At 31.3% G+C, this 23,849-nt stretch overlaps 1 protein-coding gene and 1 long non-coding RNA gene across 9 annotated transcripts in view; both read right to left on the bottom strand.

Moving 5' to 3' along the window:
• LOC143258571 (uncharacterized) overlaps positions 1-1,119 on the bottom strand; it is a 30,028-nt gene extending 28,909 nt beyond the window's left edge. The window contains exon 1 of the long non-coding RNA XR_013032360.1: positions 995-1,119. This is a non-coding gene — a long non-coding RNA (uncharacterized LOC143258571). The remainder of the gene's footprint in view (positions 1-994) is intronic.
• A 1,224-nt stretch (positions 1,120-2,343) lies between these two features.
• LOC143224099 (nuclear pore complex protein Nup153-like) lies at positions 2,344-23,265 on the bottom strand. 8 transcript variants are annotated; one of them, XM_076452557.1, is made up of 5 exons: positions 16,614-16,799; positions 15,384-15,514; positions 12,688-12,838; positions 4,688-4,846; positions 4,045-4,378 (listed from the first exon to the last, which is right to left on the bottom strand). In XM_076452557.1, exons 1-4 carry the CDS (start codon positions 16,717-16,719, stop codon positions 4,839-4,841), a joined length of 396 nt encoding a protein of 131 aa, XP_076308672.1. In that variant the 5' UTR covers positions 16,720-16,799; the 3' UTR covers positions 4,045-4,378; positions 4,688-4,838. The 8 variants fall into 8 exon arrangements, with proteins under 8 accessions (XP_076308678.1, XP_076308672.1, XP_076308671.1 ...); XM_076452556.1 differs by lacking the exon at positions 16,614-16,799 and adding an exon at positions 16,985-17,117 and having other exon boundaries at positions 4,046-4,378; positions 4,701-4,846; XM_076452555.1 differs by having other exon boundaries at positions 4,046-4,378; positions 4,701-4,846.
• Between the last annotated feature and the right edge of the window lie 584 nt (positions 23,266-23,849).

Here is a 23,849-nt window from a genome sequence, read left to right as displayed (position 1 = left end):
AAATAATAATAATAACAATAATAATAATAATAATAATAAAGTAAATAAAAATAAAATAAATAATAACAATAAAATAAAAAATAATAACAAAATAAATAATAATAATAAAATAAATTAAAAATAATAACAAAATAAATAATAATAATAAAATAAATTAAAAATAATAACAATAAAATAAATAATAATAATAAAATAAAAATGAAAAATACATATGCATATAAAAATAAAATTTAAAAAAGTTCCACCTACAAACTAGACATCTTACAGATAGGGCAAAACAACGTCTATACATGTATATCAATACATGGACATTGCCCTGAAAAGAGTCGGAGTAAAATCAGCTCACTCTAACCCAAAAAGTAGTAACTACCACCATCAAACACTGCACGACCACACAAGTACAGGAAGAAGGAAGAGGTCAAAGAGAACCTGACCCTCCAGGGTACGTACATATCATACCCAAACCCCGAGAGAGAGGATTGTGTGTTTTCTTACAGCAAAGCCACATCGGGCTATCTGCTGAGCCCACCGAAGGGCATCGAACCCCTGATTTTAGCGTTGCAAATCCGGAGACATACCGCTGTACCAGCGGGGTCCCCGAGAGAGAGTGAGAGCGAACGATGATCGCTACGGTCCATGTCACGACATCTGGCCATATTTTATACAACTTGCATCTTGACAGTATCTCTGCAGTACAATTTCAGTTACAACAGGCTCAATTACAAAGCACGTAACAATTGTACTTTTGTATAAGTGGGTGTATATTTATATATATATACATGAGCGTTTGCATGTGTATCTATATGTAACTTCCTATTGTTTTAAGAGTTTGCAAGCATTGTTACACACTTTTACTTGTTATATTATCACGCCACCTTTGATTTGGAATGTTTTCGTTTAACGGGATTACTGTTCACTTAATGACATGTGAACAAGGGCATTGCCTATTACATTGTATCTACAACAGTATATATATCAAAACATTTGTCCTTACCTTTTTGTTGTCTTCGATGGTTAGACCTACAACATACTTTTTTCTATAAATCTACTCTTGTTGATCTATGTGTGCGCTTCTCGCGCGTATACGCATATACGAACCAATTTCTATCTTTTCCTGTCGCACACACACATATACTTCACTTTTAATTAATTAATCTTTATTATATTTTTGTTAGGCCTCAGAACACAAAAGATGTTTCGAACTTTAGAAACGTGACATTGTTAACCTGTAGCAGTACAAAACACCTAATTTATTTATTAATATTATTAACATTTTTTCAAATAAGTCAAATATAATCATATATTAGGTTGAGGAATAATTCGTGAGCGTTTTTAAATAATTTCATTCAAGCATTACATGCAAGACTATACAATACTTCAATGCATGAACACATTACACCCAAAACATTTATTATGATACTTTATTTCATGTAATACCTAGGTATATAGTATGCATTGTTTTAAACGAAATTGCAAGAAATTAAATGCGAAAAGCAGATGGTGTCGAAAACGCTCGATTTTGTCCACTTGACATTCCATTTAATGAGCTGAAAATGAAAGCAAGAATTAAAGACATATGAAAATCAAACACACCATCTATTAGAGCAAAAAATTATCTACCAAATGACATGAAATATTTTGCGAATGCGTTTCATTTATGAATATATTTTTTAACTTGAAAAAACGCTCACGAATTATTCCTCAACCCAATAATTTTATTACGGTTTAAAATTACCATAGGAACATCGTCCCAGCCCGAAACGTTATGTCTGCTAGTTTAAAGTCAAGCATAAAGCTACACAATGGGCTATTTGTGCTCTGCCCATCACAGGTATCGAAAATCAGGTTCTAATTGTTTTTGAATTTCGCGCAAAGCTACACGATGGCTATCTGTACTAGCCGTTCCTAATTTAGCAGTGTAAGACTAGAGGGAAGGCAGCTAGTCATCACCACCCACTGCCAACTTTTGGGCTACTCTTTTACTAACGAATAGTGGGATTTGATAGAACCTGATTGTGGCCCGGCATGGGCAGGTGGGTTAAGGCGTTCAACACGTAACTTGAGAGTCGCGGGTTCGAATCCCCGTCGCACCAGCTATGCTCGCCCTTTCATTCGTGAGGGCGTTATAAGTGACGGTTAATCCCACTATTCTTTGTTCAAAAGAGTAGCCCAAGAGGTGGCGATGACTAGTGGCCTTCCCTTTAGTCGTACACTGCTAAATTAAGAACGACTTGCACAGATAACCCTCGTGTAGCTTTGCGCGAAGTTCAAAAACAATCAAATCAGGAAGTATGTCAATTTTCTCATTGTTATTAAAATATGAATAAAATTATATTTGCCCAATGCTTTGATGGTTTGGCTGGTTATAGATTGTTGTAATACTTTACTACTAGCAATGGTCGACTTGTGAACCAAAACAAAGAGGAACGGGAGAATGTTATCGACTTCACGTTGTATGAAAAATTGTGTGCTGTCAATATTGACTGTCCAGACGAGCATGAGAACTTGAAGTCGAAAATACTGTTTATCGGAAGAAGAGACAAACAAATAAATATCTAAATTTTCTTTCATATCATACAGTAGCTGTTATAATTGTTAATATTTAAACATTAAAATCTAGTGCTACAAGTAAATGTTTCTCGTTTTTCCTAGATAAAGAACTGTAGTTTGAAACTAGAACAGTTATTTGCTACAATTCATTTCTGTATTTAAAAAAAAATACATAAGAACATGCTTGTAAATTGCAATAATATATATTGACAAAAAATGTATCATAGCAGAAATGTGACTGTAGTACAAAATACTAGTCCACTAGAACACAACTACAACACGTAAGGATACAGTTACGATGGCATGTGTTCTGTGTCGGTGAAACTTCCGCAATGTTAGCTAGGCACAGCTGAAAGGTCAATACAATAAAAAATTAAATATGTGACAAGATTTATGCTATTTATACTAAACGTTTGTGTTATAATTTGTCATCATTCTGGAACACAAAACATTTTTATTTCCTAATTTTTATAGTGGTTACAAGGTCAGATAAATCAAAGGAGATTTGTTAGTAAAATTAACAGATAAAATATAGACCTTTTTAGGATTTTTGATGTGAAATTTGAAAACTTTCTAATGCATAAAAGTATTTTAATCTTAAAATCGAAAGGAAAAAAAGGTGCAAGAAAAAATTACTTAAAAAACTTTAAAGCCTAATAATAAAAATATATTTTGAATACAAAATTCTGTAATCCTAATAATCTGCCAAATTTTGTGAAGATATAATTACTAATTTAAAAGATATAGCATGAAAACTATAACTATAACAGAATGGTTACAAGGTAGGTCCCTTACTAATAAATCATATCATATACTTATTGTACTTAGTTTTCAGAAATCAATTGAATAAATATAAGTACAGATATGAAATAAGAGTAATAACTCACCACAACTATGTACATTTATTCTTTTATTGAATTGTCAGGTTTTAGTGAAACAATGTTCTGTTAATTTTTGTTTTGAGGTATTTAAAAAATTTCCTACTTGATATAACATGCTATACCCATGGTACTATGTTCCTTCTATAATTACTATCAAGCAAACTGTTTTAATAGTAACTTATATAACAGAAACAGCTTATCTCTAAATAGTAACTTAAGAGATTTAAATCTGTAGTAAAATGATCTTCCCAATTAGTGTTTATGAAAAATCAAAGACATGTCTAGAGCTCTTATACTGTTTTATAGGTGCAATGCTACTCTTTACTGAACCTATTATGACTACCTTAATACTTTATGACAATTAATAACAAACCCAAATAGTGATGTAAACATGCTATGTCAGCCAAAACTACCCATATGTAGATTTGTAGCATCATGATAATTATATATATTTTCCATCCATGTCCTAGAAGCATCACTGAAGCACATGTAATTCACCCTTTTTTATTTTTACTTTTTGTCTGATGAAATGAAATTCTATGGTTTCCATGGCCAGGAATAAACAATATAAAGTTCACTATTTTTCTCAATACAAAGATGAAAAGAACAACCAAAAGAGACAAACATGAAGAAAAAAAAAAGTTTTATTTATACTGGCTAATTTTTCATGGTTAAAAAAAAATCAAAATTCAACCTATACTCTGCTACAGGGAGTTTTTCACTTTAAAATATGTCAAATCTGACCACTATATAATTTTTATCATGTTTCTCAAAGCCTGTCTTAAAATACATATTGTACAATACAAAGCACACTGTGCTTCCTAGCGGTTTGTAACACAACACATTTGCTTTTTCATTATTTGCGAACCGTTCTTCTTACAGCTCACCTGATCTTCCGAGGAGGATTTTTATTGTTTGCAGAAACACTGAATGGATTTTCTGAAGACCTGGAAAGAAAAAAGCTTACTTAGCAACACCCATAAAAAATTACAACTTCTTACATCTAGCAATTCTCAGTAATATTCAACCTATCTTTTACAAGTTAGCAACTTAGGAATCTTACATAGTTCTTATTCTAAAAATACTAAATGCATTGTTAAACAATTCCTTTTTAATTTTTGTATAGGAACAACAAATATGAGTTGTGTGTGTGTAAATTATCATTGTTAAAAGCTTTTCACATTTTTAAAATGAAGAAAAGTTTCATCTAATTCTAATGTACAAAATGTCGCATCCAATGAAAGTTAAAAACACACAGATTAGATTTACGTTGGCTGGAATGAAGATGTAGGGGTTGAGAATCCAAATGGGGTGACATTAGAATTGAAAAATGAAGGAGTGGGTGCAACAGAGGCAGCAAGTTGTACTGGTGAACCAAACGAAAAGGAAGTTTCTTGTGTTGAAGCTCTAGGCACCTAAAAATATACAGAGAATTCTGTTACTTTTACTTTCTTTAATAAAACACTTTATACAGTTACAAATTCTTTAGGAAAGTGTAAAAATAGAAATTTAGTTATTATACAGTTGGCTGTAAATCATATACTAGAAATACATAGGAGCATTAGAATCATCCTAAGGAAAAACACATTATATGGTCAACAGTTCAATACATAAAAAATGCTACTCAGCTAAAACCTCAACCACTTTACTGTTTACAGAGACACTGACACTTCAAATTTTAGCATATGCACATTATTAATTTTATGTTTAACTTAAAACATTTCTGCTGTTTCACTATTAAGTCTCTGCTAAAAAACATTATGTTTTAAACAAGCTAGTGAGTTCAACTACATTAGAAGGATAAAGTGGCACTGCCACTGTATATACAGGGCCAAACTTTTAGCATTATTAACAAAGTTATTCAGAGAAAAGTTTAAAAAATGATCTTTTTATTATAGGCATTCTTGTGTGTAAGAATCAAATTTAGTAGGCTGTGTTCAGGTGTTAACTGTGATTAAAATAAATCTTCTTTAGTTCACTAAATAAACAACATACATTATAGCAATGTTGTCATTTTGCCTGAAAAGCATTTAACATTTTTAAACAGATATAATAATAGCACTTACCAAACATAATTCATTAATGGACAACAAGCATTAGTTTCTATGTCCAAAACATCTAGATACATAAGCAACCATTTCATGAAGTACAAATTCTACATCTTACCAATATGTGACATTTACAGTTTGTCAAAACACAGAATGTAATGAATATTCAAAATGTTCTACACATATGAAAGTATAAATGGGTAAACAGTGTAATCTAGGAGTAGGTAAGATAACGACAAAATGACAAAAACTTGGCTTTTTCTTTTTAGTTATGTTACTGCTTGTTACAGTTAGTCAAACTTTCCCCAAATGTTTCTCAAAAGCATGAAAAATATACTAATAAAACAAGTAGTTAATTTGTAAAATAAATATTGTATGTTTAAAAAATCATTGTTAATTTATTACTATATAGCAAACGTTACAGTGTATGTTGACTATTGAAGTAATTACTGTTAGCTTTGTAAGAGATCATGAAAATACTAAGTGTGTTGAGTTGTGAAATGTATAAAGCCAGTTTATTGTAATACCACAGTGTGTGTTAACTAGTGAAATGTGCACAACTGTTTCATTAAGTCACCCTGAAAGTGCATAAATAATTAAAAGTGAGTATCTTTGGCCACTTTTATATCCAGTCATTTTCATTATTGTAAATTGTTTCAGTTCAAGATTTTGTTAATAAATATTCTTGCTATTAAATGGTACTTTAATAATTGAAGATACTTTAATACTAGGTATGTTTATGTATGTACAAAATATTTATTTATGTTAGGTATACTGAATGCTATTTTATTTTAATGGCAATAATAAAAATATTACTTACTGGCTTAATCACCATATCCTGTTACTAATAGTTAACAGAAAATAAATGTTAATATCCTAATGCTTATTTCCGTTTACATCCATGTTGCTAATGTGACCGTTATAATACACTTTGGGACTTTTATTCCTATACATTAAACAAGACTTTCAATAAGTCGTGTAGGTGAGTACGATTTGTGAAGAAGCACTCCATGGATTTAGTTTTACCTGTTGTTTTCGTTGGTCAATAAAAATAAATTGTTTAAATGGGATTCTCACTAATTTAACTTAGTAATACCACCCTGATATACATTTTTACCCAATGGAATATAAATGTGCAAGTTTAACCACATGAAGCAGGTATACCTAGTGTTTAATGCAATGAATAGAAAATGCTTAGTTGTAATCTTTAAAAGTTATCGTTTTCCTACACTAAAAATGTCTTTCAGACAGATACTCAACTCCTCTCACAAAATACTTTTCTGGACTAGCACTGAACTCTATTGAAACAAATTTTTAACTTATGCCACTAGTCTTCCACCTCCTGCTTCTGCATATCTATTTACAATTACCATGCAGCAGCTTTCCACCAATAGAAGTGTAACACCACTCTTATTAAACCCAGTGCCCTCTTCACATCTGTGCTCTTTGAGATTGGTCAGATCTACAACATACATCACTGGAAGTGGAGATACTGGATGGGAAATGTGAGAGAAGGTAAGTATACAACAGAAATACTTTTTCAATATAGGAAAATGCTAACTTCTAATATCATATCTTATCTCTGCTCTCCAAATAGAAGAAATCCCACATTAATATGGTGGAGGACCAAAATAGAACCCCCCTTAAAGAAGCATTCAAAGAGAGACGTGAAGTGTGGAACCAAAAGGAAAAAATTATAGAATCTGATTCACATATACTCTTTGATCTTTTATAATAGGGACCATAAAAGGTGGAGAAACATGAAGAAATGCCAGAATATGTATGACCAATGAATGAAACTCCTAGATGTCAAGCAACTAGGGTGTGACAGATTGCATCTGGAATGGTATATCAAATCTGCTGTAGTCAAAGGATCATCTATCTCTTCAACTAGAAATAGAAATTTTTAGCAAAGAGCTCCTGCCCCAAAACTGGTCTCCATTTGTAGACATTTTTGACACAATGAACACCAGCTCCATGTGGAAAAAATACTAAAACAAATGTTAGGAAGGTGAAAGCCCCAATACAACCTTTACAGTCCAAAACCTTACAGCAATTGGTGTGGTTCTTCCAGTTCTTGGTAGAAGGAGAATATCTGGTCATACACAAGCACAGAAATATGTTGTATTCAGCTATTACCAATGTCAAGTCTGATGGGAATTGACATCCAGCTGCTAGTAAGAAGAGGAACTGCAAACACAGGGTGTATTTCCAACCCAAAAGCTGGTGGCAGTGGGTATTTGTCATCCAGTCCATGGTAGTAGGAGAGACCATTTCCAGCCAAAATCAAACCCACTGGAAAGAAATATCCACAGGATGGTATGAAGGAGAAACATATCAACCTGAAGGATGAACTGCAACAACACACACACGCACACACACACATATATATCGATATTTGTGACATGGTAGAGTGCTTAAACCAAAACTTGGCAGTGTCTATAATTGTACATAAAGTCCACAATGACAGAAAGGGTACCACACCATCTGCACAATACTAAATGTTACTGGGCCATCTCCAACCAAAACCAGACCCACTGGAAATGTACATCTAGAGGACGGTCGGGAGGAGAAACACCACAGTAGAAAAAAACAACTGGTCAGATATATAAACAGAAATACAACATAGTGATACAACCAAAAACCTGGCTGCATCTGGAATTATGCAGCAGGTATGCAGTAGGAAGTGCAATATACAGATACCTGCAGTATCCCACCACCCTTCTCTCAACTGAATGGTATGATTCATCATTCAGGAGAACAGACCTACATGGTTCACTACTCTAGCAGCTAGGAACTGGTAAAAACTTCCATACTCCACTAGAAGAAAATGGGGAAAAAACTCATACTTCAGAGGGCTGCACCACTGGAGACTGCAATACCATATTTTGAGAATCAGAGCAACTATGTCAGTGGATTCGATCAACTGCAACCTGGTAGCATCTGGAATTGTACATCAGGTCTGCAGTGGGGAAAGTCTCAACACCACAGATCATTAGAGATGGGCAGCAATCGTTGTCTGCTTTACTTGTGTTAGCCTATGAGTGTATGACTTGGGGCAAACACATTTATGAAGCAAAAACTACTAGCAGTCCTACAGAATACCTCTCCTCTACAGTGTATATACCTGTGACACAATAATTTAGTCATACATTACAATAAAACAGATACCCACAGCTGGTACCACCTGGAATTACACATTATATCTATGGTAGGAAGGACTACAATATAACTGACATAGAACAAGGTTGTAGAATTAACAGTGCAGATTTAATAAAAAAAAAGTACCTAGTTACACATTACTTGCCACATAAATAGAAGGCAGTGGTACTCGAGATAAGCAGAGTTAAGATGTGTCAGAAATATTTTGATAATTTAATGGAATAAAACTTCACGAAACCACCTTGAATGCTAACTTTTATAAAGCACAGTTGCTGATACATCTACAACGTCTTATGTATACAAAGCATGCTTGATGTTTGCGATTCCTACAGAAATGTAACCAATTTCAGATACCTCTATATCTTCCCATATTTATAAAGTAGGATTGAGATTTTCATGGAAATGTGAGCAATTTCAGATAGATCTATAGCTTCCCATGTTTATAAAATATGATTGAGGTTGGAGATTTATAAAAATGTGACTATTTTCACCTTTAACTGATTTTGTATAAAATACATTTCAAATAAAAAATTCTCAGCTTGGTAACATTACATTATTTTAATTATATTTTATAATCTATTCTTAGATTTTAGTTTTTGAAATGTGTCTTTCTTTTAACCCTTTCCAGACCAAAGGGGTGTCTCTAATAACATTTGGTTTTTCCTTCTCACAGTGAAGTTCTCAACCAAGTTGCTTGAAACTTTGAATTTACTAAATAGTAACTAGTTCAGTTTAAAAAATTCATATAATTTAAATTAGAATTTATCACTTTCAGATTGTGAAATTTCCACTTTTCTTTATGTCAAAACATACTTTCATTTTAGGTTTTTAATTTTTATTTTAATGTTAATCAAAACCCCAATTTTATACACCAAGTCAATTTTAAACTCAAGTGATTAGGTCAATTCTTCATTCTGCCAACTGCAGTAGTTACCATTTCTTGTTATAAATCGTAAAAAAAATACAATCTGGCAAAAATTTAATAGTGATTTAAGATCACATCTTTCAGAATGACATCAAAACTTGTCAGGCTTGAGATTAATTTATATCTAATGAACAGTTTCTTTTTAAAAACTAATAGGACCTTTTTGCACTGTTTCAATAAAATAAATTAATAATATTCAATACATGAAGGCTTGAAACATTAAAATACTTTAACATTGTGTATTGTATTTGTTGAACCTCATTAAAAACTTTCCTACTGTCATATTAGAAAATGTCTGTAGTTTTCAAATACATGCAAATAAACAAATATATTTTCAAAAATGTAAAAAATATCCAACAAAACCATAAAACAATTGCCCAAATCTGTGGATCATTCCTACATCTTCCAAACTTATTAAATTCTTAATTAGCTGCTATAGGGGCTCTAGCTAATAAATGTCTGAGTAAGTGTAACTTACTAAACAGTCCACTTTATTTACTCTGTACTTACATATACAGAGTTTAAAATCTGACCTAACTACTCACACTACACTGTTCAGAAGATATTCAGTTATTTTGTAAGTCTGGATTAATAAAAAGGAAAATTGGAAGAGAAACAAGATAGAAGTCATCATATTTTCTAAGAATCATAAATGTTTTTGGCAAACAAAGTATACTTTAAGTTGGGCAGAAAAAAATCTAAAATACTTGATAAATGTGCTGCTTACAGAAGGCTTGACTCTAAGTGTTCTAAGATTCTAATTAGATTTCTTTCTGAACTTTTACAGAAACTCTGGTTATTCAACACTTTTAGGAACCCCAAATTACTGCTAATACTATTTTTTTTAATGATGTTAATATTTTATAACTTTCTCCATGCAATCATGTTTCAACACCAGCTACAGCTGTTTTCCAATCTCAGCTTCATTAATAATTGTTTACACCACATGCTGTGACATCATAAGAGTGTGGCAACTAAGACCTGTAACAGTTTAAAAAAAAAAAACAAAGGAGGAAAATAAGGCAAGAGACAAGATATGAATCACATTTTTTCCAGGTGATTGTTTCTCAGCAGAAAAAAAATGTGTGGGGAAGGGCAACAAAAATAATGTTTATAGATTTCTTGAATTCAGTTGTAGTACAACTAGTATTTACTTATAGTTATAGGGGGCGCCAAACTTAAACTTGGTTGTAGTATAGCTTGTGGTTATTACAGGGGTACTAAATGAGAATGACAACTGCTGACTTGTGGAAGAAGCTGTAACAGTGGTTGGAGCAAAAAAATTAAAACTACATTTTGTTGTAGTGTTAACGTTTCCAGAATCACTCGGTGAAACAAATTTAAAAGTACTTGCCAAGGAACTAGAAGACAACTAAAGTCCCAAATTTGAAACCAAAAAAGGTTTCTTTCTTTTCTATAAATAAAAAAAATAAAAGAGTATTAAAAAAACTCCATGTTCAAGTTTTTACTTCTGATTTCAAATTTTAGTGCCTCACAGTATTAAAAAAAGTAACTTCCAAGAGTTTAATGTTCTAAGCATTTTTCATATTAAACAATATTCTGCTTTAAACTGTAACTAACTACATTTCAAGGTATGCAAAGAAACATAAAAATTATTTCAACTTGAAAAAGTTACAATATAACTCACTTCAGAAAAATATAAATAATAAGGAAAGAATATAATACAATAAAGACAGCTGAATAATAAACTTCAATGAATCTATAGAAAGGTGCATACATTTAAAACACAAGTAAAGAAAATTACTAATTCTTTTATTTCTTTGGAAAACACTTTCAAGTTAAGACATATGAGAATAAATCTTGCAGTAAACACAGAATCATACAATTGTAATTTGTTCATTATCATTTAGGCACTACAACAACACTAGTGTCATACAATACCAGGGTATATCATGGCTGTAAAATTCAAATTTCTGTGTTTTCATTAGATAAACTGAACAAAAAATAACTGATTCAAACAATTAACCCGATCTGCACAAGTCGGGGCCACAGCACATGCCACAAATGTTGAGAGAACCATTCAGCATAGTATTATGTATTCTATACCAATTATCAACTATTAATTTTACCCTACATTGTTGATTTAATGATAATTTATTGTAAAATAAATGCCAAATACACACACAGACACTTTTTATAGTAATAGTACTAGAACACTAAATAATTTTTATTTAATTAAATACTGTATACTGAAACAATAATAATAATATGCAAAAAATGTCTTATAACTATATAATTTTTCTGATTTTCATACTGCAATAAAATCTTCAAAAATTTGGCTGAGCTTGTCAACATGATTCTCATGAGGATAAATTTGAAAATGAATGAAGAAACAGACAACGCTCTGCACAGAAAACAATGAAATGTATCATTTGAAGAATTAAAACCTTAGCTTTATATTGTTCACAAATATAGTATAAAATATACAACTGAGAAAACTACTGGTGATAATTCATGGATGAGGATGTGACAGGTGCACCACCTGTGGCAAGTGTGTATGATTTTTTAATAAATAACATATACAAATCATTTTATTTAATTGACTGTTCTAATATATTCTATGTTCCTGAAACGTTATTAATAAACATTTTTCTATTTTTATCAATTTTCTGATATTGTATATGTAACTTCTGTTCTTGCATGCAATGACTTAGTCAGTACACTTTAAAATAAAAATTTCAAAAGACCAACATATTCAAATAAGTTTCTAATGGTTAGAAACCTGTACTTATAAAGATATAAGCATGAGGGACTATTCTAATGGGTTAGATAAATATATTAATATTTCACCAAATGAGTTGTACCTTTATTAAGAGAACAGCAGGCCTTATTACTGATAAAAAAAAAATCAATGAAAGAACAGAAGGATATAACATAGCTTGGGGAAGAAAGAAAGAAAACTGAACAAAATGTTTTGCACTGAATTCATCGTTAAGTGTAAAAGACTAAGGATCACATCCTTAACTCAAAAACTGTCTTGCATCTGATAAGCAAGATTTTCAAATAATGCAGAGCATCATATCTGTTAATTATTTTATAATTTTATAAGTCTTGCATAGCTATCCAATTATGTGGGGGTGGAGTGAGTGGAGAGGAGTACCTTTGGCATTCACGTCTGATGCTTGAGGTGTTTCACAAGCGACACATCTCAACGAATCGGGTTTATTTCTTATTAAACATGTATAACACTCCCAGCTTCCAGCTGATGATTTCAATTTGTCACTAAATCCACTTACTGTTGCTTTTGATGCCTAGAAAGGAGAAGAAAAACATGCTAAGTTTTCAATCACAATTAATTTTTTGATATTCCTTTCAAAGATTTAATGTTTTTAATATTTCATTGATACCTATGCTTATCTAAAACCACCGTACACATATGAATATTAATATTTTGTGAGGTGCTACTTCAATACCAAAATAGTTATAGGTGTTCACATTTTATACAGTACTGCTTTTAACACCATTCTCTCAAACTACTTATAATAAAAAACAACATATATAATCACTAAGTTATTATTTCACTGAACAGCAAAGACCAATAAATCACTACAGAAGTATATAAAATAATAAAGAACTGAAATTACATGTGAAAAGGTAAAAGCTAAGAACACATCCAAAATGAATCAATATAAAGTTTCTACTTATCAACTTTTTTTTTGAAGTTTTGAAGTGCATAGCTACATAATGGCTTATGTGCACTTCATTTGTATGAGACATTAAAAGCAAACAGACAGGTAAGTGCTAGTACAGATATCACTCTTTCTTAAAATCACTGTGAACTGACAACCCAGATATTTAAAACATCTATTACAATGTGTATAAATTGTAAAGATTTAAGATTTGTTGAATAAAACTCAACAGGACAAAACACCTCGGTGACATATTGAAACATAACCACAGAACTGTTATGCATTATGGATTACACATATAACAGTACCATAGATAGCAAGATAAATCACCTTCTTTAAGGTTTTAGAAATTACACAAAGGAAATCTGAGTTTTTAGAGATGGGGAAAAGTATTTTTAAATTTAACACAAAAATTACTTTGCACATTGACTATTCAAAACAAATACTCAATGTAAAAATTCTTCACTAAAAATGTGATTTGTTTTTGTACATTATAGACTTGTAACCAACTAAAAAGCTGCCTAATTTTGTGAAGGTATACAACTATACAGAAAGTAAGGAGTAGTAAATCTAAAAAGAATTCAAAGTACAGTTAACCACAAATATAAAAGTAGTACCTGTCAGTTTAAACCTACCTAGACACATCTTCCTATAGTCACATCAACATGTTTGTAGACTTACGTTCAAAATTTTATTGAACTACTATTTTACAAACATACCAATAAGTTTTGAATTTATTTGTAAATTATAATTCAAATTTTAGCAACATACATTAATTAATTTCTCAATTTAAAAAGAAATTCCTATGTAGGTTATTGTGTATCATGTGGTAAAGTGAGTACAGCACTGGTTGATATTAAATGTTTGTGATGTACAAAGTCCACAGTTTCTTTCAATTGGAAACTCAAATTACTGATATTGACAAGCAAGAATTTAAGATAAAAACCTCCAATCTTTTCTGTTTGCCTAGAAATTGCTATATATTTAGTTAATCAAGCAGATTCAAGCACACCTCTTTCCATTTTTGAAAATACTTACAAACCCCTACCTGACTATAACACGTATAAATCAAAAGCTCAAAACATAACCCATTTTGTTTTATAAGCCTATTTACTCAGAAAACCTTTTCTTTCCATGGTAGATTCCAAGTGGTTAGACATTACTGAGGTTGAAAAAATTATATTTTTCTAGACCTGTGGCACTGTTATAGAAACTGATTTTTTGTTTATTCAAAAAGTATTTATAAAACCTAAAAACTTTTACATTCTCCCCATGCAAAGTTTGATAAGGCTTAGCATATTATAGTAAGCAGCGAGTACAATGTTCACAACTGTGTTCTACAATTCTTTATTTACTGTTGTGTGTGTTAAGAAAAATTACAGCATTTAAGAACTTGGTTGTACATAGTAATAATGCATTATAACTGAAATGTGACTATTTTACAAAATACTAGTCAACAACACAGCTAAGACAAGTCATTTGTAAGGGCTAGTTTTGTACTATTGGATACTGTAACATGTGTGTACACTGATAACAAAAAAATCCAATATTTTGTGAAGATATGCTAATTGTATTAAAAGTTATGGCATGAAAACAAGCATAAAATGGTTACAAGATTGGTCCCTGTTAAGACATGTTCACAACCAATAGAAGTAATACATTCCAAGCTATATAAATATGACAATTATTTGTAATTGATCTGAAGAGGAACTTATAATTTCTCTGGAAATAGTGAAATACGTTAAGTTGTTGCTCTGACGAGAGATGATTGTGTGTGTGTGTGTGTGTGTATCAGTACAGCAATTTCATAATTCTTTTGATTTCCTCAAATACATCTTTGAAATTAACAAACAAAATATAATTTTTCCTCTTTCCATCTATTTAAGAGAATAAATATGGCTTGCAGTGAGGCTTAGCAAACTCAGCACACACATACAAATTAATTTCTTAACATTTTAAATACCAAAATACATGTTTTTCTATAGATATTTTTCATTGTTATATTTTAACAAAAACTAACTAAAAATTGAGTATTTATGATGAATTAATAAAAATACATTTACACATTCATAAGCCCATTGTGAGAGAATTAAAATGCCCTCTTCTTAAATATTTGAAAACAAACCTCCCCTTATTCTTTACAATATCAATGAGTTATTTACACTACCTGAATGAGGCTTTCAGGTTTGGGAGTTTCACAGGCTGCACATCTACTAACTGAAGATTTATTGTTTATCATACAAGTGGAACATAGCCATCTTCCAGGAGGGGGCTTGAATTTGTCTTCAAATCCAGTTGCTGGGTAAAATATAAAAATGCTTATACATGTAAAATGCAAATGTTTATAAATTTTATAGCATCCCTATCCATATTCTTTAAAATCTGACAAAAACGTACTTCAAGAGAAATATTTACTGATTTGTGACGTTTAAATGATAACCAAAAAACAAACAATATTTAATTAAAAAATGGTAACTAAAAAGATTTACAAACCTTTATACCCAGAGAAATTACTTTTTCTAGTAACAGGATAACATAGTATAAAGTTGTGATAAAATTTACATTTCACTAATTTGAATAATAGAGCAACTTAACTATTATGTGTGCCATAAGAAAAACAATTTGCTGCTAAGCACAAAGATACTTAATGAACTGTCTGTACTATGATCAAAATGGGTATTGAATCTTTGTTTAGACCAAATGTTCAAACTTACCACCACTGAGCTTCTTGTTAGAAAAGAAAACGATAATCCAAAACATGTATTAATTTTGTATGTAATTAGGCTAATAAACAGCACCAGATGGGTTTTTACTGAACCTATCAAGACAAAGTAGCACTTTCATATGTTATCAGGATGTAAGACTAACAAAATAAAGCTGGTTAGTTACTGAACTAGTTTGGCAGATTCACCATTGTTACATCTCAGTAACCTTCTAACAGGGAAAGTTCACTGATGATTTTAATGCTTATACTTTTAGTATCTTACTTCAAACTCTCTCCACATGGGTTAAATTAATTTCACTGACCTTGCATTTACCATGTAACCACCAGATGAGCAATGAAAATATATACATTACAATTCTAATACAGTAATGTATCTGCTTAAAATTTGAAAATATTAATAAAGTCTTTTGTAATAATTAAAAACACAAACATTTTTAATAATGTCCTTATATAGATTTGTCTGTGTATTTAGGAAAATTAGAGTGTGACTCAGACTGTAAGGGCAAGGCAATTTTTGTGTTAACATTTAAAAATAATTTTTTCACCTAGTTTTCAAATTTCATTAGCACATTCTCTAGAACTTCCAGAGTGTCATGTTTTTTAAAGCAAAACTTTATATATTTGTTCCTTTCTCTACCACAACACTAAACATGTTCTACTGACTTTACCAACCTTGTAGCCATCCCAAAATGTACAAATCTAAATTTCTAGAACAACTGAAAACAGTAACAAAATTACAATTATTATCAGCTACAATTATTATGAGTTTAAAGCTCATAAAATGAATTTCCTTGGTTTATTGGACTTTGAATTGTGTGTGATAATTTGGCAATATAAGCTATAAATCACATAGGAAACACAAAGCTTAAGTAACGGCACTGAATAATGTAATACACGAATGACTCATGAGCTGCAATGTGTGTAAATTTTTATTATCTTTTTTGTGTAAACTTATTTAACGTAACAAAAATATTCTAATTCTTACATTTTAGTAACTTTTATAACAATAAACAATATACACAAACTAAAAATTTAGTATTTACATTTAGCACCTTTTTCCGTTGTCAGTTCTTTGACATAAATTAATTTAATTTCTTGTAAGGCTATCACAACTAAAATATTTATTTGAAATTGCAATTTCTTCACCATTTGATCTGAGCTTAGCAACAGTAACTTACACTCTGTAGGCAATATATTTCTACTGAGAACAAGGTAGAATTATGTCATTTGGTAAATTAAAATTTTGAAGCCAAGTTTACTTGTATACAAATTATAATAATAATAATTTAATTAATATTTGAATATAACCTTATAAAACATTGTGACATGCTCACTTTTACTTACCTGTGGCAAAAGACTAAATAATTATAGAAGTAAAACAATTGCTTTGAAATTTTCAAAGAAGCAAAGAAGACAAATTATGTATGACAGAGGGATATGGTTATACTGTGGTGATGTCAGCAAATGGCCAATTTAAAATAATGAAAAACTGATAAAGGAAAATTACTTGAAAAATAAACTATAAATCAACATATTTGCAAGGAGTGATAGTTTCTCACATAACAAAAACCTAACCTTTGAAATTAGTTAAAATTTCAAAAAATTGATGTGTTGGTGAGACCTCTCAGGTTTGCTCAGAAATGAAAGTTGAACATTTGTTTTCTCTGTTTTTGCTTGTGAAGTTCACTTAATGAATGATATCAAATGTTAGAATATCAGCCCTAAAATATTAGAATTATAATACTTTGGAATTTTCAATTTTATATATAGATATGATAAATCTAATAAAGTTCTTCTTCACTGATGTGTAAAATAAACTTCATTTCCACTGTACCTCAGAAAACCAGACATTTCTCTAAACATTTATTTACCCTGTGACTAAGATTTAACATTGTATCCTTTGCTTTCAATTATGCATTCTTATAATTGCCATAACACGAAAAGTACCAAAATGTTAATATATTAACTGGAAATAACCAGTCTCAAGATATAAGAAATTATATGAACTGATTTCGCAGTTTTGTTAAACTGAAACAAGTTTTCCATATCTTAAAATTCATTATTTTAACTTCCTATTTTCATTTTTCATATAAAATTATGTTATACTGTTACTATGCCCACTACTTTACAAACACAGATGTCTAGAGATAAGGGTTGTTTGTTTGTTTTGGAATTTTGCACAAAGCTACTCGAGGGCTATCTGTGCTAGCCATCCCTAATTTAGCATTGTAAGACTAGAGGGAAGGCAACTAGTCATCACCACCCACCGCCAACTCTTGTACTACTCTTTTACCAACGAATAGCGGGATTGACCGTAACATTATAACCCCCCACGGCTGAAATGGCGAGCATGTTTGGCGCGACGGGGTTGCGAACCCGCGACCCTCAGATTAGGAAGCGCACGCCTTAACGCACTAGGCCATGCCAGGCCCTATAAGGGTTGTCAAACAGCATGTTAACAAGTGTTTGTGTGTGTGTTTATTATATATTTGTATATTAGTTCCAAGAAAACACTATTTTGGTTTCACAAAAATTAACGTTTTACAAAAGTCTGCTATTTTTAAAACAAAATTTATAAGCTATTAAACTTTCTATATAAAATCTTGTATTTGTATAAATATTTTAATTCGACTATACGTCTACTTTGTCATGTTTTCAGTTTTAAGGTACCAGGGTATCTGTTCCAATAAAGATGATTCAATATGTGAAAAAGTTAAAATACCTACAAGAACTGCCTGTGATTTTTGTGATTGGCCAGTAGCAATAAGGTTATACAAACAATGTATTTTATTGGCTAATTCACTGTGATAACTACCTGCTCCTAATATTATTGCATATGCATTTTTGTCATTCAACAAAATGGAAACCACAAATACATAAAGGAAGTTTACACTTATGTAATTTTTAATTTAATTGTCTGTTTAACAGTCATGTCTCTAAAATAATCAAACCTTTGAATATTATGGTAAAAATCAAGCACTTTTCTGTGGCATATAAAATGGAAGTTAAATCAAACCTAGTGTAAAATTATAAGAACAGGGTAAACAGATATTACAAATATATTTCTTTACCAATCATGTTGCCTATAAAACAAAATCCTAATAGAACTCAAGAAAACAGTAAAAATCACTGCATCAGAGGAACCATTCCATTAGTTGTTAACAGATATAAAAATGGAACAATCTGAATAGTAGACCAGGGTGGCCAACAAATTTCACAAATGATTTAAAATTACTTATCAAAAACAACAACAAAAATGTTCATAAGTTTCTTAGTCCACAGTCAGTAATACACATCAAGACATAAATGTTTAAGCTCAATTTTTATAAAAAAAAGGTTCTATTATTGAGTATCATGTATTGTAAACTTATACACCTTGTTTCCTTTTCTGTAGGCCCAGCATGGTCAGGTGGGTTAAAGTGTTTGATTCGTAATGTGAGGGTCGCGGATTCGAATCCCAGTCACACCAAACTTACTCACCCTTTCAGCTGTGGGGGCATTATAATTGAACAGTCAATCCCACTACTCGTTCGTAAAAAAAAGTAACCCAACAGTTGGCAGTGAGTGGTTATGACTAGCTGCCTTCCTTCTAGTCTTACACTGCTAAATTAGGGATGGCTAGTGCAGATAGCCCTCGAGTATCTTTGTGCAAAACTCAAAAACAAACAAATAATCCTTTTCTGTAAATTATAAGTCAGTTCTTTTATACAAGGGGGTGGAGGGTGGGGTTAACCTCCCCATGGACCCAAACATTTTAGACAAGTTCAGTTGCCACCTGTGAAGTTTCATAAAGATCTGTGATTGCATGGCAGATAATTTCACACACAACAAATGATCAAATTCAAATTTCTTATTGAACACTTTTAATACAGCAAGTTTTGTCAGAACTAGAGAAATACGATTGAATATCTATGAAAGGCTCAAATGCCTGTTCGTTCTTGCCAGGACATCTACAACACAGTTTGGTTCAACTTTAATATCATGGTGAACGTATAATGAGGCCAGGCCATTCAATCGATCTTCAGTGGTGGTATTTCTCAAATACGTTTTGAGTCTTCTGAGAGTTGAAAACAAATGCTGCACTGAGCTTGTTAACACAGGCAGTGTGGCAAATACTTTCAACAGTCTAGAAATGACTGGGAACATTTCTGCATTGCACATTGCATATGCATCTATGACATTTGTTGGCCTGTTATTCGCAAGTGATTTGTACCAAACCATAAGTTCACCTACTGCAGCTAGTGAAGTGCTGTTAATGTCAGCCTTGTATATATTGACCAACTCTTTAATTTGGTCACATTGTTGTGCTCTAGGTTCTGACCATTCTGTGGTAGATCCTGATGGTAGTAGACACGTGAAGTTTGTAAAGAGAGTTTTGTGGCTGGACAGATGATCACATATTTGTGAAAGAAAGTGATCAACAAATGGTACAAATACAACAATAAGAAAGTACTCCTCAGGGCTAGTGATTTGTGGGTTTACATGGTACATCTGTTTTTTAGCCTGCCTTGGCATTATGATGTCAATTTGAAGCTCACTACACAGAGTTTGAGCCTCACAGAAAATGTTGTTAAATTCATTCACAGTATTATTTCTGAGTTTTTCTAAATTTAACAACTATCGTATATATTTTCTAAACCAAGTTGGAAAGTGTTCTTAAACATCACACTCGGCAAGCTCTAATCACCTTTCTCTTCTTAGTTAAAGGCTGTTTGAAGTATATACGATAACAACATATATATTTCCACAGTAGTTTGTATACTGTATAATCACTGTCTCTTTAAGTGTACGACTTTTGTAATTCTTAAAAGTCTCCAAACTCTATACATGGAGAATCTAAAAATTCATGTAAATTAATATTTTATACAACAGTAAAGTTAAACCAAAAAATCGTTCATTTATTATGTTTAGTTGTAAGGTAATAACATGTTTTCATGATAATAACTGCCACATTCAAATAATATGCAAGTTTTACTAATGATAGCGGAAACAACAAGTACCCTATAGGACAATGTTTTAAAGAATTTATGAATAGTACAGAAATGTATTCCATAGTTCCACAAGATTTGTGTTACTACTGAAGATCAGAGGTATGTTTACCAGTGATCAACATCTAATAACATAAGACACTCTCCACGTTTAATTCAACTGTGACCTTGTAAAGAAAATAGATGGATAAATAGTGAGACGTTCATTTAAGATTTTAGTTGTAACAAACTGTATTAATACATTTTTAAATACGGAAAATAATAGTTTCAACTTAAGAGATTGATTAAGTCATCATACATGGAAGTATAGTTACATTATCACAGCGCATTTATTAAAATCCTAAAGACAGCTGTTCAAATAATGATTTTAATGCAATTAAATTTAGTCATTGATCATGTGAAAGTATAGTATCCACTTTTGTAAAATAGCACCATGAAGTATCATTCGTAACTAAAATATTTTCTCAAGTTATAGCATAAAGTCAAGTTACTGAAAGTGTAAGTTTAGCTATTGCATAATATTTCAAATATTCTTGATGATGTAATCTCATTTTGAGAGAAAATAAAAACAATGTACATGTAGACTCCATGCTCATGATGGGTAGTAACAAACTATTGCTGAAAGATCAACTTCCATAGTTTCAAGACACTGATCTTCTCCATGACTTTGTAAGATTTTTATATGAGTGCGGACCAATCTCAAACAATTACATAAAAAAATGGCTAAAACTCTGGGACAAAACACACATTGAAAAGTTATTTTATCTCACTTACTCTATAAAAAACATTTATTTGGCTCTGATTTCAGAACTGCTTTCCCGTCTTTCTTTATAGCAGCCATATGTTTATTTAAAACTCTTGACATAATTGATAACTTTAATGATATATCAAACTGCTCCTCAATATGTATGTTTCTGGCACTTTGAATTAAATTATTTTTGTTTGTTTTTTAATGCAAAGTTTCACAATTGGTTATACGTGCTCTTTCACTAACATTAAAATTCGATGTTTTTGGTATATGATTCTCTCATACTAACTACTCAGCCATGAATGTTATGGAGTGAAGGCCTTTTCTCAAGATGGCATAGCATGACATAAGTAACTTGCTTGTTATCATATGTTAGTATCAGGCATATTATATCTTTTAATAATGCACTTTATTGATGAGTGAAACACGTGGTATGCAACAGATATGTCAAAATTAAAGTGGTTTGAATATTATTGTTATACATTATTCTAATTGTTGAAAGTTTTCATAGGACTAGATATAGAATATAGTATTATAAATGTAATAGGTTTAACATTTATTTCTGAGAGTAAGTACAGTAATATAATCTCGCTTCGCCAGCTTGATGCGCAAGTTAATTCACCCATGATTTGTGACAGACATTTATAATCAACAAGAAGTTGAAAAAACTATCAGTACACATAAAACCATTACTTAAATTGGGATTAATACAATTCTAACTTCTTGATATTTTCACTGTAAATGTTTTCTGAAGGTTATCATTTATACCACGTAAAGCTTTCTGTTAAAATTTTACAAAGAACAATTCATTCCAACTTCTATGGTGGATTTAACATTTGGGAAACATAGCAGAAGTTTATCTAATAGATAGTGATGTTGATTTCAGAATTGTGACTATTAGCAGGAGAAAAGGTATGCGTGTTCTAAATAAACTATGTTAATGACAACATCCGGAGATAATCCAGGTAACAACTTCCCAAACTCATACACGCATACTTCTATGGTGGATTTAACATTTGGGAAACATAACAGAAGTTTATCTAATACACAGTGATGTTGATTTCAGAATTGTGACTATTAGCAGGAGAAAAGGTATGCGTGTTCTAATTAAACTATGTTAATGACAACATCCGGAGATAATCCAGGTAACAACTTCCCAAACTCATACACGCAATACCTCACGTCCTCATTCACCAATATTCTGTGATCTAATTATATAGGTTTATGTACACCCATAAAATAAAGAAAGGAAGAAAAAAAGAATTTTGTTCATTGAACTACTAACCAATCAGTACTTGCTATTCGTGTTATTATGTGCTCATGCTTTTCTTGTTGGGCAGAACTGTTGTACAGTGTTATTCTTACGAGTTCAGAAAACTGAATGTCGTATCTTAATCGCCACACACTATAAAAACGTACTACAGCTATAACACTAAATAAATAACAAAATTCATTTGAATTAGTAGGTTGTTATGTATGCAGCCTACATGAACTTTCTATACGGAGTACCTATTGGACGGATATCTACCAACTGACAGGTCCATTGATATCACTTCGTCTCTGCATTTACACGCTTCTAACGGTAAACTAACAAGTCACGTGATTAGTCTTATTCTTGACAGGTACAAAATTACAGAATGGAATATTCGAGAATACCTCGCACAGTGTGGTTGATGCGTTGGAAAAACTCCTGCATTGACTGAATCATCACTGAACAGAGAATAGTTTCAATAAGAAAAATAATGATACATGGGTATCATATGGAATTTCTTCATAGTAGAAATAATTTAGCCTCATTACTTAGAAGAAAACACAAATAGTTATGAGGTAAAATAAAAACGATATTAATTGATAACCTTTATTTTGAAAAATTAAAGCAATGAATATTTTATTTTGAAAAATGAAAAGTGTAAAAATTTACTGTTTAAAGAAAATCTATCAAATCTTAGTTGCACCATTTTCTTTTTCTTCATTTCTTCGTAGTGTTCTAGATCTGGATCATGACTTATAATTAAGTCTGTAGCAGTTTCTACTGCCCGAAACATTTTTTCAAGTTCCTGTAAGAGAAATTATTCTTCCTGCTCATCACTACACTCTGAACTTTCGTCAATTCGATATTGTGTCCAATTTTGACGTCTTGCGAAACATCCCTAATTTCGGACTCAAAGCCAC

The sequence above is a fragment of the Tachypleus tridentatus genome, chromosome 8, assembly GCF_004210375.1.
Source record: "Tachypleus tridentatus isolate NWPU-2018 chromosome 8, ASM421037v1, whole genome shotgun sequence".
NCBI classification, from domain to species: Eukaryota; Metazoa; Arthropoda; class Merostomata; order Xiphosura; family Limulidae; genus Tachypleus; species Tachypleus tridentatus.
Note: the sequence above shows the minus strand (reverse complement) of the source record. Positions and strands in the feature narration are given on the sequence as shown.

Coding starts and splice junctions, on each gene's coding strand:
- LOC143224099 (XM_076452556.1), bottom strand. CDS start 17,090: ATGGTGAAGAAATTGCAATTTCAAATAAATATTTTAGTTGTGATAGCC. Junction 15,515..16,984: donor AACGGAAAAAGGTGCTAAAT/GTAAATACTAAA, acceptor TATTTTACCCAG/CAACTGGATTTGAAGACAAA. Junction 12,839..15,383: donor AACCTGAAAGCCTCATTCAG/GTAGTGTAAATA, acceptor TCTCCTTTCTAG/GCATCAAAAGCAACAGTAAG.